We start from the raw sequence: 18,035 nt of genomic DNA on the forward strand, positions 1-18,035 counted from the left end.
GAGGCGGGGGGAGTGTTGTTAGTACAGATATATAATGCACAATTAAATTCATCTTACAACCCTCACAGCACGGCGAGGATGCGAGCATATAGCAGGCTTGTAGATCGGATGTTTTTCGGGCGTACGACGAAGCATAAATCACGGCTCAACTGAAGACAAATGGATTGGTTTCTCCGTTTATCTCCATGTTGTCTCCAAGGCGGACAGAAGGAGGTGCGTGGGCGCCCGTATACCAGCTGGGATCACAGAGAGGGATGATGGAGAGCAGAGGGCTGTAAGCACGCTCTCCCGCTAGAATCAATTTATTAACACGTCGTCGTGTAGAACACTCCAAAGATATTTGCACTGTTCGCTCGTTTTCTCTCTTTACAGGAAAGGCAAGATTTGTAAATATCGCTCCTTATTAATAATCTGCCACAGAAAGAAAACATTTCGGTGTTGTTGGCCCGCGTGGTACTCAGGAAGTTACAGCTGGGCAGTTAACCCATAATATATCTAAACCGATATTTACTAATCGAGAAGCAGGTTTTTATATATTATTTTCTTATCAATGAACACAAAAACACAAAAAGATTTGAATGCATTTTTTTTTTTATACTGGACTAAATCGATAATGGACTAAATCGATTAGTCTGTTTAACCACTTAACCCTGTACGTAGTACACTTCCTTGTACAATATAGTGGCGTACAAACATAAAAATAGCCAATACAAGCTTGAGATCTGCTATTTTCACTTTTTTTTATAATCATTCATTAATTGTAAATAGAGGCAAAGGTTTGAATTAACGGTGATATTGATTTTAAAGTCATATTGCCCAGTCCTATTTGGCTTGAACCACATGAGCCCTAGCGTCCCGATTCTGGGGCAAAGATGTACCAAGGGAGTAAGCAAGGGGACAAATAGCAGATCTACTAGTTTACCACGCGTCGCCACGCAACGTATTGTGAGCTTGTAGATCACCAAAGAGATTTGGTGTATGAGAGTGCAGGGAAAGGAGGCGGAAATGGACAGACCCTTGGGGGGGCTCCAGTCAAAGTATATAGGATTTAAGTAGTATACTATAAATTTGATTTATAAAATATAACACTTTTTTTCACGGTTTGCAGGAGATCTCACTCTCTCTCTCCTCCCTCCCTCCCTCTCTCTCTCTCTCTCTCCCTGTCCCTCTCTCTCTCTCCCTCTCTACTCTGTGCGCGGGTGTTAGTGAGCGTACAGTGATTGTTAGTAGGAGCCAAAGCAAGCAAGCATTATTATTGAACTTGAGAATTGGAAGAGAGATAGAGCCTTCTTGGTCCAAGTTAGAAATTGAGGCACAGGGCATTTTTACCAGCTCCTCTGAAGACTGAAGTCATCTCTGTTAGTAAGCCATGGACTGTCACAATGTAAGTAAATGCTTCACATTCTCTTGTACTGTGGAATTATTGAAATTGTAGCCTACACTGACAGTGGATTTGGGAGTCAATTTTAAACAAGGGTATAGTTTGATAACTAATCGTAGTATGTGTTGACGCTTTAGTTGAATCTAAACTGCCACAATGTTGTGTCTGATGGTTCCTCTTTAACCATTTCAACCCTATATACAGTAGTAATTTAACCCAGGTAATTTGTCCCAGGGCTCTAGACTACTGTAGGTATATGCTTAGGTTATTTAAATAGCTTTTGAATCTAACAGGGAAAGGGAACACAAACCGTTCCCGTTTAAAGAGCATATAGCGATGCCACTTTTGTAATGCCAAAAACCAGTATCGCGGGCACATTTATTTACCCGCTACATCACAGATCAGAACTTTGAACATTCAACACCGGCTATATGGAACAAGCCCTTCTGAATCCATAGACATGTACAGTGCAGCAGTGTTACTGTAAAGCTGCCAATAGTTGCTGTAGGAGTGGATGGTGGCGGAAGGCAGCAGACATGAGCACTGAGCAGTCAGAGAGGAGGCTAATGAATGCTGGCTGTACAGGTAGTCCAGTACCTGCCTGTAGACCTTCTCGCAATTTGGTGTTGGGGGAATTTCTCACTTGAACTGAGTCAATGGGTCCCTAGACATGAAAAATCAACGAGGTGCTCGTCCGCCATAGTGCCACGAATGGCGTAATGGCCACATCAAAAATGGCCGCCATCGGCTATGATGAAAATCCAACCTTTTTGTTTTTTAGTGTTTAAACACATGTAATACATTAATTTTGACTAATTGTGTTGTGTGGAATTCATTTCTGATATTGTTTTGATGATTTGGGGTGATTTTGACCTTGAAAGGTCATAGTCAAGGTAATTTTGCTATTCCACAGACCTTGGCCATAACTTGTCCATTTTTAGGAGTAAGAACAGGAATACAATAAGTCTATTTCAACTAAATCTGACTCTTAAAATTAATTTCTGATATTGTTTTGACCATTATCATCCTGTCATTTAATTATTGATGTTAATGTCTTTTTTCAATAATTCGATTATGATTCTTTAGTCGCTTTTATTATATATTTTCTTGATTTGTTTTCTTTACATAAACAAAATACATGGGCATGAGAAAAACAACAACAGCACCATATGTGCTGTGTGAATAAGCCCATTGTACAAAAGACTGTCCATGGCCCAAATGAGCCAATTCATTGCTATGCTATTGCCAGCCTAAGCTTGATTTGGGAAATCCCCCACACCTGCAATTTGATTAGCTAGTCAGACCACTTCTCACAGTCATTTTGCACTCTTCAGTCATTCTCCACAGACTTAACAGAAGCAGGTCCAAAGCAATTATTTCTTTCAGTTGTTGCCATAGAACATTTAACTTTGGTCACATATGGCAGAGCATGGCTAAATCCATGGTCATGTATTATCTGTCAAAATAATTAATTCAGGGACTACATAAATATTGTCAAAACATTTCTCCCATGCTGAAGTGAAGTGAGTCTCTTATTTTTCTCAGGTGTTTCTAAACTCTTCATCTCACATTTTTACTTCACACATATTGATCACCATGGAACACTCTAAAATACCCTCAAGCACAAATTTGGTTGTTTCAATGGCAGAGGATGAGGTATATAATCCAACGGTATGCATTATCTGTCAAGAAGATAACAAAGTGCCTGTAACCAGTGAAAAGACTGGACGTAAGAGAATCAAACAAGCGGCTAAAATCCGTAACGATATAGTTGCAAAGCGGATCAAAATTGTGATGGGGGATAATGTGGAGGATGATAATAGCATGTTTTTTTACCACAATACAAACACATGCTACAAGACATACACACATTCTGGAAAACTTAAATCAATTGAGATGAAAAGTGACGAAGAATGTAATTTTTGTGAGACTAAAGAGGAGGCTTCCACAAGCATTAAATTCAGGACAACTCTACGGAATAGTATTACACCATGTGCACCTCCAAGCTGTGACAAGGATCCAAAAACATTGCCGTGTGTTATATGTGGATTCATGGAACACAAAAAATGTCGTGACAAATATCGAATTTGCGAGTATGATAGTGCGAAGAAACTCATTGATGCTGCAAAGCACAACCAAGATGCAGTTTTTACAAGAATTGCAGACCGGCTGAAGGATGACGAGGATAGTTCAGTTAAATCAGTCATCTCAGCCGACTTACTTTGCCACAATCTCTGTCGCCAGAATTACATGCGAATATATGAACGTGGAATAAAAGCCCAACCACTAGAGAAACTCACTATCAGCAACATGAAGCGTGTGCTGTTCACTCGTGCTCTCCCATATATTGACACACTTTTGGCAAAGGGAGAGTGTTGCACTATGACTGATATTGTAGAGTTTGCATTGAGCCTCTTGGAAGAAGGCGAGGTGCTTCCAAGTACCTTCCAGACCCGTGATATGAAACAGCTGATCCTCGATCACTATGGAGAATTGGTCACAATGGCTCAAAACAAGTCTGAATCTGACATTTTCTTTTCATCCGACATCAATGCTGCTGACTTGGCCATCAAGCTGAAGAATCAGGACATAATGAAAGAAGCAGGCATCAAGTTGAGAGAAGCACTATTAGACATTGATTTTGGTCTGCAAGACAGCTTCTGTGACAGTACTGACTTGAAGGCATCATGGGAGAAAACAATGATGCCAGCACCTCTTCTTACATTCTTAGCAGCTTTGTTCAAGGTCCCCAAGCACAAGCTCTTCCGTAGCACTGCAAGAGACCTAGAGGAGCTTCTCCAGCCACTACATGAGGAAGAAAATCAGCTAGCAGAGGAACTGTTGCCACCACAGAAACAGCCCACTCATGGAGAAGAGCCTCATCAGGAAGAGGAGGTGAACTGGGTGAGAGATTGCAAGAGTACACAGCTGCACTGTCTCTTCCAAATACTTGTGTATAACATTCATAGTGGAATGAAGCGAACGCCATTGCATATGATGCTTGGCCATGCCCTTTATGAAAGAGATCGCAGCAAGAGCCTTCTCACAGCCTTCAACAGGATCGGTTCATGTTCGAGCTACCAGACCATCAGATCTGCCCGAAGTCTTCTTGCTAGCTATGCTGTGAAATGCTCTGAAGATGGAGAGACACCCATACCAAGTACTTTTACAAGGGAGGATTATACTATGGCAGGCATGGACAACTCGGATTATGCTGATAAATCATCACTCTCTGGCACAGAGAGTTCACACTACGCAGCATTAGTACTGTTCCAAGACGCCACAGTGAGCAGACCCCTTCATAAGCCTCCAGTGTCAAGCACAGGAATATGCCATGCTGATCAAATTTTGCGGAAAAAGTTGCCATGTCAAGAGGTACCTCCCCATGCCAAGCCCGTAGTTCGACCTGTCCTGCCACCAGACATGCTGCTGCACCCTGAAAACAAGCAAGCAACATTACTCAACATGCAAACTGCCCGAAGTGTATCTGCAAAGCGAGAATTCTTGATCAGTTTGATCCGCTGTGGTGCATTAGCACAAGACCCTCTGATATGGGCTGCTGTGCACACACTTGTCTCATCTGCTGTGGTGCCAATGATGCGTGTTGGCTTCCTCCCTGTCATACCAAGACCCATAACTGAGCGTGCTACCGTCAGGCATTGTCTCACCAACTTCCAGAGTGTTCGCAGGCAACTAAATCAGACATCAATGGCGATATGGTGTGATGAAGGTGTGTTCGCCCCAGCTGTAGATATTTACCTGCATGAGACAGAACAGTTCAAGGATCTTTTCCTCTGCATGGGCCCTTTCCATTGGACTCGTGTTCTGCTCAGATGCCAAGGAAAGCTGCTTCGAGGTTCTGGCCCGGATGACGCACTGGTTGAGTGTGCCGTGTTCGGACCTGGTGTGATAGAGTCAGTGTTAAACGGCAGCCATTATGTCCGGGCTCTAACTGGGATGCTGATTGTGGAGGATGTGATCAGGTCGCTCCAGTGGGAGATGTTCTGGCACCACAAGGACAAAGCTGCATATCCAGTACTAGCACAGTTAGAGGCACTGCACACTACGCTAGCTGCAAACCAAAGTTGCCCAGAGCAGTTTGAGGCCCTAATTGGACAAGTGGAGAAGTTGAATCAGGACTTTCTGGAGTTTGTAAAGGAGTGTGAGGCCAAGTCAGAGCTCTGCCAATTCTTTGGAGTTTGGCTGGAGATGGTGGCTGTCATCAAGAATGCTGTAGTCTCCGAAAGAGAAGGAAACTGGAATCTGCATGTGGCTACTGTCGAGGACTCTATACCAATCTTTACAGAATGTGACTCCATAAACTACCTGCGTCATGGCTCATGGTATCTTGAACAAATCAAGGTGCTAGAGTTCACACATCCTGAGCTCTACCGGCGCTTCTCTATAGGCCAGTGGGTTGTTCAGGATCGCCCAGGCTGGTTCTGTGCTGTAGGAGGTGACATGAAGGTTGAGCAGACCATTCAGCGAGTGTCGAAGGGTCCAGGGGGTCACTATGTAGTAGGAGCCACACGCAATGCAAATTCTGTAGCAGAGTTCGAGCTCCTGTTCCACGAGATTGGGTCAATCACCAATGTCCTCAACCTTCTCACAAATAACCACACCATGCAACACACAGAATGCCATCTGCAGCATGCACTAAGCACCACTCGCCGCCTTACTTTCAACCGGAATGTTGTGAAGCTGCTGGACTTTGTGCGAGAGCGTCAAAATCCATATTCAATGATGGTCAATGTGCCTGTGCCACTGCACAATCTGCTCACAAAGCAGGCTGTTGACCGAGGGGTCGCTCCACGCTTGCTCAACTGTCTCAAAAATGGGAAGACTGTCTACTGCTCATATAGACAGGAGAGGTTAGTGGAGAAGACCAAGAAAATGAGCACAACAATACCAAAGCGGAAGCTACCTCAGTTCAATGAGCAACCACATAAACCACCAACAACCATTCTGAAGGAGCAGAAGTTGGTCTCATCCAAAGACATGGCTGAGGCACATAGGAGTATGGACATTGCTAAGGAGCGGGGCATGGACATCAGACAGATACTTACTCATGATGTGCTCTCAGCATCTCCCTTGTTTGATGGTGACCTTCCAGCTCATGTCAACAAGTCAAAACTTGTCAGTGAGATTGAGCCTGAACTTGACCTCTCGCAATGGAGCCCAAAGTCTACTCTTGCCACTCATGTTGTGGTAGACTTCATGTCGAAAATGCGACAGATGCCACTAGCCCAATTCCCCACTTTAGGTGCTGTCATCAATACCATCATCAGGTCAACATCCTCCCTTTGCCAAGAGCCAGAGTGCATCCATATGATACTCGATTCTTACATTGAGATGTCTCTGAAAGAAGGGGAGCGCATGCGCCGCACAGACTCAAGAACAGGAATTGACATTGTTGGCATGAACAGAGACACACCTATCCCTCAGCAACTTGACAAATTCTGGGCGTCTGAGAAAAACAAGCGGAATCTCCAGCTGCTAGTTCGGGATATGGTGTGCAATCAAGCCTGTGGCAATGCTACCATCATTGTCAGCTCTGTTGTCTGTGATGATGAGGTGCTCCCAGCGAAAGGGGCTGGTGGTGAAGAGATCCCAGACCTCTTGAACTGGATTGAGGAGGCTGACACCAGATTGGTGGTGCATGTGGAGTGGGCTGTTCGTGTGAAGCAGAGCAAGAGAGTTGTCATCGTCTCCAATGATACAGACACCTTCGCATTACTGCTATACTATACCCCATACTTACAATCACTGGGGTTGAAGGAGATCTGGCAGCAGTATGGCACTGGTGAGAAGCGGCGCATGCTTCCACTGCATCAAGCAGTCTCTCGTCTTGGAGCACAACTAGCCAAGACAGTGATCAAGGCACATATCCTGACTGGAGAAGACTGCATGAGCAAGGTGGGGACCAAACATGCAGCTATGGCTTCTGAACCAGTTCAATATTTAACAAACTTTGGCGAGTCAGACACCTTAACAGAACAAGATGCAGCGTTGGCAGAGAAGTACTTGGTGCGTGTCTGGGCAGGGGCCAGGTCAAGTACAACTGCTGAGACGTTTGATGACCTCAGGGTGGAAAGCTATACCAGTGCCAGAGCTGGAATTGATGCTCTCCCTCCCACAAGTATTGTGATCAGAGGTCACATCCAACGAGGTGCTTTCCTGGTGCATAGGGCTTGCCACCTGCTTACGACAGCCAAGGAACCAGAGGAAAGACTAGAGCCAATGAAACATGGATGGGAGGAGCACTTTGGCACACTCCTGCCATCAAAATGTCTGAAGCCCTTGCCACCCAGTTTGCTCTCAGTATGCAAGTGTGCAGGTAAGTGTGACACTCGGCGATGTGGCTGCCGTGCTGCTGGAGTTCCGTGCATCATATTCTGCCATGGAAAACTGGACAATCCCTCATGTAAAAACCCATCACACTAACCTGCATGCACACATAGATGGTGCACTGTAAAAAAAATAAAAAAAATAAACAAAAAAATTAAATAAAATAAAATAAACAACAACAAAAAAACAAAAAAAAAAAGGGGGAGAAGACGACAGCCTCCACGTGGCCTCCCCTGCAAGTAACAAGAGATGGTGAAAGACCAGCTTGTGAAACCAATGTCATCGTCAAGCTGGCAGACCAAGGCATAAGATGTTGGAGGGTTGAGAGTCCACGCCAGGACGGGTGTCCATCCTGACAACCGACAACTCCTAAAAATGGCCAGGTTATGGCCACGGTCTTCGTTATAGCAAAATGACCTTGACCGTTCAAGGTCAAAATCACCCCAAATCATCAAAACAATATCAGAAATGAATTCCACACAACACAATTAGTCAAAATGGAGGTATTACATGTGTTTAAACACTAAAAAACAAAAAGGTTGGATTTTCATCATAGCCGATGGCGGCCATTTTTGATGTGGCCATTACGCCATTCGTGGCACTATGGCGGACGAGCACCTCGTTGATTTTTCATGTCTAGGGACCCATTGACTCAGTTCAAGTGAGAAATTCCCCCAACACCAAATTGCGAGAAGGTCTACAGGCAGGTACTGGACTAAGGTGGGTGGTCCAAACTCCTACACGGCCGGCTTCCACTGGAGACAAGATGTGGTGGAAAGTAACTAAGTACATTCACTGAAAGTACTGTACTTAAGTACAATCTTTTGTTGTACTTTACTTGAGTATTTCCCATTTCTAATACTTTTACTTCTACTACGATCTGAGTGGCAACTGGCAAGTACATTTACTCCATTATTTGGGATCTTAGTTACTAGTTACTTTGTAGATTCTGCTCATTATTACAAAACATACTGCCTCTTCAGCACTATATACACTACAGTATGTATTTTTGCGTTTATTCTTGTATAAACGGATATTTTCTAAAGATTTTTCTATACATTTTGTCGAATGTCGAATGGGACATTCTACACAATGAGTACTTTAAGTATATGTACTTAAAGTATTTCTGCATAGCAGTATTGATACTTTGACTTAAGTAAAAAAAAAAATAACAAAATAACTTTTCCCACCACTGGCTGCCGTGGGCTGTGCCTTTATGCCGAGTAGTGGTAGCTCGTCCGTCTCCATGAGCAACATATGGTGCCCTGCGGCTGCTATATGCGCTCAGCGCTGGATTCCAATAGATGTTTACATAATTTGTTGACAGCCCCCCTGCCACTTATGATGTGTTAACACATTATGACAAGCCCCAAGTCCTGCTGAATTAACCCCTCGCATCCTCTGGGAAGGTGGATGGACGGACGGAAGGTCGGACGGACGATTTCCCTCCTCACTCCCTCGAGCTAGTTGTCCTCAAACATTTCATGTCAAGGACCCCCAAATTGATGTGTATTTTGGCCTCGGACCCCCATCTGAAAAGGTTTTTGTGAAGATTTTGTGTTTGAAAATTCGAAAACATTTTGAAAATATTCAAATTGTGTTTACCTTTTTATATAGGGTTAAAAATAAAATGTTTATGAAGTGATTTTGATGCTATATTAACTCATTTTACCGGGTAACCCATGGAACCCCCTCAAGGACCCCTTGCTGATCCCCGGACGACACCACTGCCCGCCCTTGGAGATTGTGAACGCTGTCCCCGCCCCTCCCTTGGGAACAGAGGACGCTGTCTCCTCCCTCCCTTGGGAACAGAGGACGCTGTCCCCTCCTCCCTTGGGAACAGAGGACGCTGTCCCCTCCTCCCTTGGGAACAGAGGATGCTGTCTCCTCCTCCCTTGGGAACAGAGGACACTGTCCCCTCCTCCCTTGGGAACAGAGGACGCTGTCCCCTCCTCCCTTGGGAACAGAGGACACTGTCCCCTCCTCCCTTGGGAACAACGCCCTGAGGGAGTGTCTTCCCTCGGGGAGGGTGGGCCCTGCACCCTCAGTCTCTTGAGGGACAGCAGACACCAGTGTATATCCTCTCTGCCTTGAGGAGGGTGCAGGATGATGTGGTGGATGCTGTCCCATCTCTCCTTTGGAAGAAAACAGTGAACGCACTCATTTCTGTGATTGAATAAGGTGTTTGGCTATCATGGTCACTCACAGTGTTTTTCTGACCAAAGCTACGGGAATGTGTCCTCATTTTCTGGTACTTTTTCTTGAAATCCAAACTCTTACCTTTAGAGTGGCACTCTTCAGCCTCACTGAAGCCATACTCCTGACCCATATGGGGTGCATATGGGGTGCCATGTTGGGGACCAACAGGTGTTCCAATTTGTGTTTGCAACAACATTTGTGGCTTGGCTATAAAGACGCAGAAATGTTTCGGAACAGAACCAAAGCGACTTTAGATTTTTGACTTACGATCAATTTGGAAGTGAACGTATCCATTCCTGACACTACAAGCTGTTCATAGACGTGTGGCCAATTACACCAGAGTTATATGTGAAGAAGGGAAGAAACAAGAGTACAGCCTTCTCGACAAAATGTCATTCAGCTTAATTATACGCTATTTTACTCTAATCTATGTCAGAGGTGGTTTCATTCACCTGGACAGTTTTTATGACGTTTTTATATATTTAGACAGGCCGTAGCTGAGTGGGTAGAGAGGCCCTGCCCTGCCCGCCCATGTCTATAAGTGTCGAAGTGTCCTTGAGCAAGACACTTGCTGAAACTGAATCCTCAAATTGGGGTTTGTGATGGCGGGCCACGATTATACGATTTATACTTATCTGCCTGCCGAAAATATCCGATCTACAAGCTCAAACGCACTGTGATCGGATCGGCTATTTTCGGACCACGGCACCCACGCACAACCAAGCATAAGTGCTACTGAATCTCTTCTTCTCCACGAGTCCCTCCCTAACATTTTAGTCTAGTTTTATGTGTTGATAAATTGTCAATATATTTACTCATAGTTTATTTTTTTGTCATAGTTTTAGTGCAGTGGTTTTCAACCATTGGTCCGGGGACCACCAGTGGTCCTTGAGGGGGTTCCAGGTCGTCCCAAGCTAAATTATGGAGAGTTGGTAACCAAATGGACCCTTATTATATCTTTAACTCTTGAGAGCGTAAAATGAAACCAAATTGACCCTTTTGGGTTCATTTGGTTTCATTTTACGCTCTCAAAAGTTAAAGTATTGTTAAACATCTGCATGTTTAATTTACAAGAAGTACAGTCTAATCTAAACAATTGGAGAATGTATTTTTTTTTATCAACATTTGCCTGATCTCGCCTAACACATCTATATATAAAATGGACGTGGACAAAACTTTATCCAACGATAACAAATACTTTCATTTTGGGTCTGCAAGGCTAAATCTTATCAAATGGTGGTCCGTGGCTCAAATGCCAAAAAGGTACAGTAAAAACCACTGTTTTAGTGGACTAAATGAACTAAATTAACACTGGGTGTTACCCGCCCACCGTCCAACAGGATGAGTGCAGCCGGCCTCAGGAGGAAGAGGACATCATGGACATCCCCCTGGACGACCCGGAGGCCAACAAGGCCGCCGCCAAGATCCAGGCGGGCTTCCGCGGCCACATGACCCGCAAGAAGATCAAGCCCGACAGCAAGGCCGAGGTGGAGGAGGTGAGCAGCACGGGGGAGGAGGACGCAGGTCAGTGTGGGGGGACCTTAGAGTATATATGAATAGAGATGGCACCCGAGTTCTCCTCCCATCCACTTGCATTAAGTTGCTCTAAAGCGCATGAGGCGATTTCACTCCTCTTTCCGGGTAGGAACAGAGTGCATTCTGGGATGGATTTGCCCCAAACACATGAACGCGCTGCCGTTGACTATCATTGCACGCGTTCATGTGTTTGGGCCCACACTGCAATACCAAATTCGGCCACTATGTCCATTTCGCCTCAGGGTTTCCTCTGGGTGCCGTCTCTATTCATATATACTCTAAGGGGGGGACCAACTAGGACACATGATCCCATCGAAAAGCCACATTTATACTCCACCGCATACTGCCGCGTCGCAGACACCGATATTGCACGATATGTAAGCTTAAAAAAAATAAACGCATCACTTTTGGTCAGTGGTTCTCAACCATAGAGTTTTATATAAACTGCAGAGCGGACAGCCCACTATTCATTTCAATGGAAGTTGCTCAGTGGGGATTAAAGGTCAGGACCCAGAAGAACACTTTACTTCTGACAACATTTGGTGTCCAAAATGCGGAAGTGCTAGCAAGCGCTCCGTGTTAAACAGCTGTGCAACTCGCACTGAATGCAATAAGCAAAAAACCTCCCACCTGCACTTCCAGCTTTGGCCAGTAGTGTTTGGGGGCTTCAACGTTTCAAAGTTTGTAAGCCCAAACAATGAAGACAAAAGTGAGGACAATTGTGATTGGCCAGAATGAGATGATGTATGATGAGTTTTGATGACGTATGATGATAAGAGCGCCCCTCATTTCACACGGTTGTGATTTTTTTTTATCACAACCATTGTCACAATTATTTGGGAGCCCACTTGAAGTATCCTCAGGACCCACCAGTGGGCCCTGACCCACATAGGTTGAGAATCACTTGGCTTTTGCGACGCATTTTGAGCTCATGGATCGTTGATTTCCGGTGCGCGACAACACCGTTGTGCGGTGTTGCATAAATTGGACGCAGGCAAGGCATTATGGAGAGTCAGAGGACGTAGAACTTACAAGTCATTAACTGCAGCAGGAGACATCTGTACAGGTACAGTAAAGAGACACTATGGTGACCTTAGTAAGATGGTCGTTGAGCGAGAAACCCCATGTGACATAAATATCGATGCTAGGTTTTCTGTTTTTCACCATAAAATCCACACACATACTTTCTTCAAATGAAATCCACAGACACTTTTTCAAAGTAAAATCGTTTTCATTCTAAATAAAAGGCCAGACTAAAACCATCTCTGGTGGTCTGGCTGGTCTGTTGAGAAGTGTATATACACAGTATATGAAGATTTAATGGCCACAACCTTTGCTAATGATTAATACTTTATTATAACACGCGAGTAGGTTTTCATTTTAACACAGCGGGAAACCCATTTAACAGCCATGCATTATTTAATACACCTCCACCCCAAGGGTTATTTCACTGTGAGTAATACATATACACACTGACTGATTCCTTTAATTACCCCATATGGTTTCATCATTTAATAATGACAATGAATTCCTCAATTAAGTGATTATTAATTACACTGTCGGTGCATGATTGAATAGCAAGAAACGGGTCAACAATTTTCATTGTCTGGCAAAGTCAATTTAGACACGAACACAAGATGGTATATGTTTAATTGCTGCATATCAATATTTTTGAAAATGTATAGTATTTCCATGTTTAGTAAAACCATTGTAAAAGCATTAATCCCTTACACTACGCAAACCGCAACTATTTCGAAAGTATTTCAAAAATAAATACATTTAAAAATGAATGATCTATAAGCTCACAATTAGTTGCGGTGCAACATCCCCCAATGTGTTGTAATAGCATAAACCACGTTCAAAATCTGTAGTTTAAAATTAATTATATTCGAACAAAAAGAAAATAAATATTTTGAGAATGTTTAGACTTTCTTTTCTGTATTTAGCTTGTAATCAAAGAGACGGCGGTCTTCTTGGAAAACGAGGCCTCATGTGTTCCCACTGCTTTGCCCCTAACCTAGTTGCTGGTTGCCTGGCATCTTTATATAGTGGGTTTATTTATAACTGCAGGTGCGTTCGACCTGCCTCTGCAGACCAGCCAGAATTAATGGGCCTGTCGGAGCGGGGCAGGGGGGCAGCAGAGGCCCCTCCCCCTGGGGGAGACCCCCTTTTCATATCACACCTTACAAGTGGGTGTATGAACTCATTATCCATCAGATTAGACACATCATAACCAATTACCAGAAATCTGATGAAAGTGCGGCAGCAGCGCTGGACATGACATCTTTCTCAGAAAACGTTCTAATTCTGCAGCAACCCTTGTCGTTATTATATGCCGCCAACATGTTAGTTTGGTGTTTCACCATAACACTGGCACATGCTTATTGTGTTCAGTGTCTTTTAAACACCTAAATCCTATTGCAATAAATGTTGAAAACACTTTCAATTTCTGAAACTTTTTCTAAATAATAATAATGACATGCCCAAAATATATTGCCAGGGTTCATATATTTGAGACAATGTTGTTTAGAGTTGTTCCGGTTACTCGGGCCGATACCACCCTCAAGTACTCGTACTCGATAACCGGCCCCGATACTTTGACCCGAGTACCAAAACATCCAATTGACACTAGGCTGAACGAATGCAACAGGAGCAAGTCTGACCCAACACTGCAGCAAATCGCCAAAAACAGCCGGTCTACCATGCACATTAATTCCACATTGTGGACAATGAATGAAACTAACTAACTACAATCATAAAGGACAACACATGTAGATCGGAGATCCATCTACATCTATGAGAAAAAGGGGGTAAAATAAGTGGTTATATATTCAACAAAAATGAAGTGCTCGTATCAGTACTCTGTATCGGCGAGTACTTAAAAAAAAGTACTTGTATACTCGGTCTGAAAAAAATGATTTCGGGACAACTCTGGTGTTGCTGGTGTATTTCAGCCTTCAGGACAGGAGTTAGCACAGTACATGTGATTTATTTATTTAAAACATTTCTCTGGATCTGCTGCGCTATATACTGTAACATCTACTCCACCCCACCCCCTCCCCCGCTTCTGTTTTTAGAGACAGGAGGATCGGGGACAGTAGAGAGGGACGACACATCTGTGCCAGAGCAGTGACAACCCTGTCATCACCCTGCCCTGGATGGAAACGATGGGAGGAAGCTGGCTGGCTGTCAGTCAAGCAAACACGTTTTTACCCTGCTCAGAGTTAACTTTCTATGTAACAGATTAGCAATCAACCAACCAACCAACCAACCAACCAGATATGTACAGACAGATTGGAGGATATGTTATGTGATTCCTTTTTTCTCCTTTCTTTTTTGTTGTTCCCAGCAGTCCCATCAGTATGGATGTCTTTGACCCAGATTTTTGCACCTCACTGCATGTACTTGTGAAACTTCTGGTAGTGTGCTAGCTTCTAGATGACGATCTGTGGAATGTGAAAATGAATGTCCTCTAAACGATAAATGGGGCTTATTTTTTTGGATGGATACGGTTCCTTCTGTTTGGGCACATTTCTTATAATGCATCTTGATTATACTTTACAATACTATGTGCTGGAATGTTTGTTTTGTTTTATTACTTTATTCCTTTTTTTTGTGCTTTGTCTTTACCTTATTTGCTTGCACATTGGTAAAAAGGAGGTAAAAATCTTATTTCTTCTAATTTATTTGATTTAGGCCTGCGGTTTGCATATTTATTACCTTTTTTTTCGATCACATTCTACAGCATTTTCTATAAATCTGATCTTCCAGAACAGCAAGCATGCAGTGATAATAACACGTTTGATTTGAGTTTTATGTTGTTTTCTTCTGAGATGCTTTCGGCACAGAGTTTATAACGCTCTGTTGTTTTGGACGGGTTTGACTGGTCCGTTTCATTTGAATATCAGGTGTATATGATGATATTTCATTTCATTGTAGATAATGCACTGTTAGCCTCTACTGTATGTGACAACGCTTGGAAAACCCCACTGAATGGAACATTGCCACAGCAACAGCATCATGGCATTACTTAAATAAATCCATGGAAAACATGCACTATGTGTGTCTTTTTTCAACTGTTACAGTATGTGAGTACGTTTACGGTTGTTTTGGTTGTTTTCAGGGAGGGAAGAAGAAAAGAAGAGAGGTTTCAGGGAGAGCAAGGGGGAAATAAATAAAACAGTAAAAAGACAACAATTTCATGCGAAGAACCAGTTCAGCATAATAATAATAAACTGTTATAATAATAACCAAATTTGGTGACGTCAGTGTTCTCCGGTGTTTTGTACCGGGTAGGGGAGGGGAGTATGGGACGGGAGTAGGGGGGAGTAGGGGGCTGCTCTGATCGCTTTTTTCGTGCCGGCACACGCCCCTCTATAGACCAGAAATCACACAGGCTGGGTTCTATATAGCCTACAGACTGCATCCACACAAAGATGCCAAATGCCAAGTCTCTTTCTGTTTTTTAGACAGCTGGTGGATGGAAATGCAGCTTCGCCCACGCTGCAACTTGCAGCGTCGGCCAGAAAGCCGGAAACGCTTTGCAGACAAATTGCAGAGCGGAATTTGGCATCTTCCTGATGCGACTGTGTAGAAGCGCCCATACGTAGATAGCCTAAGATTTAGACTCTCGTAGATGTATTTATCGACTGAGTCTCTGACATTTTCAATCTACGAGAGTCTAAGGGCTCTCGGGCCCATGGTGATGAGCGTGCCACCCGGTGCCTCAGAATAGCTCTGAACATGTACAAATGCAAAATCTAAGGTTACCCTGATGCCCCAACTGTTTGATTTCTTTGCGCAAAGCATTTGAAACCCGTAGGTCCGTAGTTTTCAATACAAAAGTGTTTAAACTACGGACCTACGGGTTTCAAATGCTCACCCACCATGGGGTGAGACCCCAAAAATGTCAGAATCGATAAATACATCTACAAGAGTCTAAATCTTAGGCTATAGCCTATAGAGTAAATGCACATGCTTCACTTTTCCACCGGAACACGCCCCCCTCATCTAGACTGAATGGCAAAACATTGAGCAGGATGGTCACACAATGGTCCTGCATACCACCTGTTTCTAAAATGCACATAATGCAGGAGGCAGCAGTATGTTGCTTTGCTTCAATGACATGACAGAAAGTAGCCCATATAACTTGTCTATGGTGGATTTTTATGAAACAAAAACTTTACAGATATAGAAAGAGGATCAGGCTTTCCGTATACACCTGCATGGAATGTTGGTGAGTTTTTTAATATACAATCAGATAGCTTTTCTGTTTGGATGAATGGGCTGTCAAGGCCAGAAAGTAGTTTTTGCCACTCATTCCTGCAACTTCCGGGTACGATGATATCATGTGCATAGCCTAGCCTCTATAGTATAGGTGCTATATATGGCACCAACAAGATAGCCTATGTATGTGCTACAGACTAGTAGCACTAAAGGAGGTTCCCCTATATGATTATGAGCCAAAGAACTATTTTAATGCCATTTGTTCGCAGTATCACCAGTAAGACAGCAGACTGTCTTACTGCACTGGTGCTTTGACATGGGGCGTCAGATCAACATATCCGCCTGGGTGACGGCAGACTGCTGGGCGAGCGTTGGTGCTTTGACATGGGGGGTCAGATCAACATACGGAATGAATTATATATGGAGCGTGTCTTGAGTGTACAGGGTTTGATGAGGTCAGATCAACGTAATAATGTCAGAACAGGTCAACTCCATTTATGGAGATCTAAGGGTGGCAGTGGGGGCAGTGTCTTGAGTGTACAGGGTTTGATGAGGGCATATATGGAGATCAGCATCTCCATATATGGGCTTAATATATATGACATCACGTGATGTCACGAGGCATGCTGCATGACCATATATGGGGGAGTGACCAACCAAACAAACAACTGACGGGAAATGCACGATTCCATAGTCAATGCGACGTGCCGTCGCAATTACAGTACGACTACAAATCTATGGAAAACGGGTCTAGCAGTGCTGTGAGTGATTTTTCATAATACATTATCGCTCAGCAGGAGTCCATAACTAATGACCACCCTACTACAGACTCTGTGACTATATTCCCATGCTGCTCCATAGATCACCAAGCCAGCCAACCATAGCATGAATCAGATTGAGTAGTTGCAGTAACTTATTTATGTAATCGATCAATAAAAGTAGCCTTTTGCAAAGTGAACGAATGTACTCGCAAACCGTACTGTATTGTGGTTCTCAGTGGGGTCCGGGGGAGAGGGTTCCAGGGGCTCCCCAACAACGTTAATAGATATAGCATCGAAGTCAGTTCCACCACTTAAATATAGGTTCAACCCAGTAATATAGGGCTGTGGCTATAGATCTGCAATACAAAAAACAAAATAGAACACAGATCTTGAGCGGTCCCTGGCACAAAATATTAGTGTGAAATGTGTGTTGGAGAAGCACTGCTCTACTAGGATAGGCTACTGTATGTGCCTTGTGTGTGGTTTGACAGGGTGTGTTCTAATTGTGGCGTGACAGATTCATGGCCGTATGGCATCCATTCCTCTCTCTCTCCATCGTCACACGCAGCAGTAAGCACTAAGCA

General features: G+C 43.7%; 1 protein-coding gene across 1 annotated transcript; it reads left to right on the forward strand.

Annotated features, from left to right (window-relative positions):
• The first annotated feature begins 1,254 nt into the window (after positions 1-1,254).
• Positions 1,255-15,465, forward strand: nrgnb (neurogranin (protein kinase C substrate, RC3) b). The gene is made up of 3 exons (XM_080771533.1): positions 1,255-1,384; positions 11,269-11,424; positions 14,542-15,465. The coding sequence occupies exons 1-3, from the start codon at positions 1,370-1,372 to the stop codon at positions 14,563-14,565; spliced, it is 195 nt and encodes a 64-aa protein (XP_080627659.1). The 5' UTR covers positions 1,255-1,369; the 3' UTR covers positions 14,566-15,465.
• Positions 15,466-18,035: the final 2,570 nt, after the last annotated feature.

This window comes from Protomyctophum bolini, assembly GCF_963924005.1.
Source record: "Protomyctophum bolini genome assembly, chromosome: 9".
Taxonomy (NCBI): Eukaryota; Metazoa; Chordata; class Actinopteri; order Myctophiformes; family Myctophidae; genus Protomyctophum; species Protomyctophum bolini.